This window comes from Octopus bimaculoides, chromosome 11 (assembly GCF_001194135.2).
Source record: "Octopus bimaculoides isolate UCB-OBI-ISO-001 chromosome 11, ASM119413v2, whole genome shotgun sequence".
Taxonomy (NCBI): domain Eukaryota; kingdom Metazoa; phylum Mollusca; class Cephalopoda; order Octopoda; family Octopodidae; genus Octopus; species Octopus bimaculoides.
This window is the reverse complement of record NC_068991.1, coordinates 78,836,115-78,837,854: the sequence shown is the minus strand read 5'-3', so window position 1 is coordinate 78,837,854 and position 1,740 is coordinate 78,836,115. Positions and strand designations below refer to the sequence as shown.

Genomic DNA, 1,740 nt, shown 5'->3' with positions numbered 1-1,740 from the left:
ATACGCATGTATTACAATTTTTCTCAATTTTCAGAATTTTTTATATGCTAGGCCATTGGTTTTAAATTGATGTTAATTACATTAATATTCAATTTATCACCCTCAGTATATAAATATGTATATATATATATATCTATATACATATATATACATATATATATATATATACGCATGTATTACAATTTTTCTCAATTTTCAGAATTTTTTATATGCTAGGCCATTGGTTTTAAATTGATGTTAATTACATTAATATTCAATTTATCACCCTCAGTATATAAATATGTATATATATATATATCTATATACATATATATACATATATATATGTGTGTATGTAATGAGTGTATGTGTATATGTGTATATATATATTTGTCTGTGTATGTGTAATAGGTGTAATACGTGTATATATATACGACTGAGTAGACAAACTAAATGAAGAGACACTCAACGCATTAATTAGGAGTTATTTATACTAGTATTTAAAAGTTTGATACAGCTCCATGCGACTTAAAATTTCGTAGTCTTCTTACAGGAACTTGGTTCTTTGAAGATCGGTTAACAGAATGGAGAGATGCAGGCTCAATGAACTAGAAACACACCCTGTATCTCCCTCATTCAGTCCCCCGAGCTGGAAAGAGATAAGTTTCTGTAAGACGACTACGACACTTTATGTCGCATGGGGGCTGAACCAAATTCTTTTAAGTAATAATAATAATAATAATAATAATAATAATAATAATAATAATAATAATAATAATAATAATAAACGCGAATACAAAAGACGCCATGACAATGTGGCAAGAATGATCCATTGGGACCGCTGTGGAAATCACAGCCTACAAAGAGCAAAGAGTGGGTGTGAGAATACTCCAGAAGGAGTTACCGGAAACGAGAATTGCAAAATCCTGTGGGATGCAATGATCCAGTGCGATCACCAGATCAGACACCGGAAACCGGACATTGTTGTGGTGAATAAAAAATAAACAACATGTATGATAATAGACATATCATGTTCCGGTGACATGAGGACCAATGTGAAAGAAGAAGAAAAAAATAAACAACTATGACGATTTAAAGTGGGAAATACGAAGGTTGCGGTCAGTGAAGAGAGTAGAGGTGATAGCAAGAGTAACTGGTGCACTTACGAGTGCACCTATTATCACTCAACTACCAGCATGGGTGAAAAAGACTGGTGCAAGTGTGAAGGTAGAACACCTACAAAAATCAGCATTGTTCGGAACTGCAAATATTCTTTGCAAGGTTCTTGCAGCATGACCAGAAAACAAGTGTCACCAAAATCTGCTGGCTGTGGACAGCTGACACTTTCCATCATACCCAGCAAAATAGGCAGTGAGTTTTAATATGATGATGATAATAATAATAATAATAATGATAATAATAATAATAATAATAATAATAATAATAATAATAATAATAATAATAATAATAAGACTAAAACAATACCTATTGTCATAGGTGCCCTGGGAATGACAGCGAAACGGGCTGATTACTACCTAGCTCAGATACCAGGAAACCCCAAAATGGCTGAAGTTCAAAGGATAGTGCTCATGGGAACTGCCCATATCCTACGTAAAATACTGTCTATATGATCTCAAATATTAAAACAAACATAATTTTCTTATGGTTTCTTAAACATTCTCTAGAACAACACTATGTACAAATCGAAATATATGGTACCCTAGGCATAACACCTACATGAACTTCTAACTTGTTGTCTCT

General features: G+C 32.6%; 1 protein-coding gene across 1 annotated transcript in view; it reads right to left on the bottom strand.

Moving 5' to 3' along the window:
• The window catches only part of LOC128249123 (uncharacterized), a 15,962-nt gene extending 14,689 nt beyond the window's left edge, over positions 1 to 1,273 (bottom strand). Inside the window, exon 1 of the mRNA XM_052972016.1 lies at positions 1,220 to 1,273. Within this exon, the coding sequence (XP_052827976.1) occupies positions 1,220 to 1,273 (54 nt within the window). The remainder of the gene's footprint in view (positions 1 to 1,219) is intronic.
• Between the last annotated feature and the right edge of the window lie 467 nt (positions 1,274 to 1,740).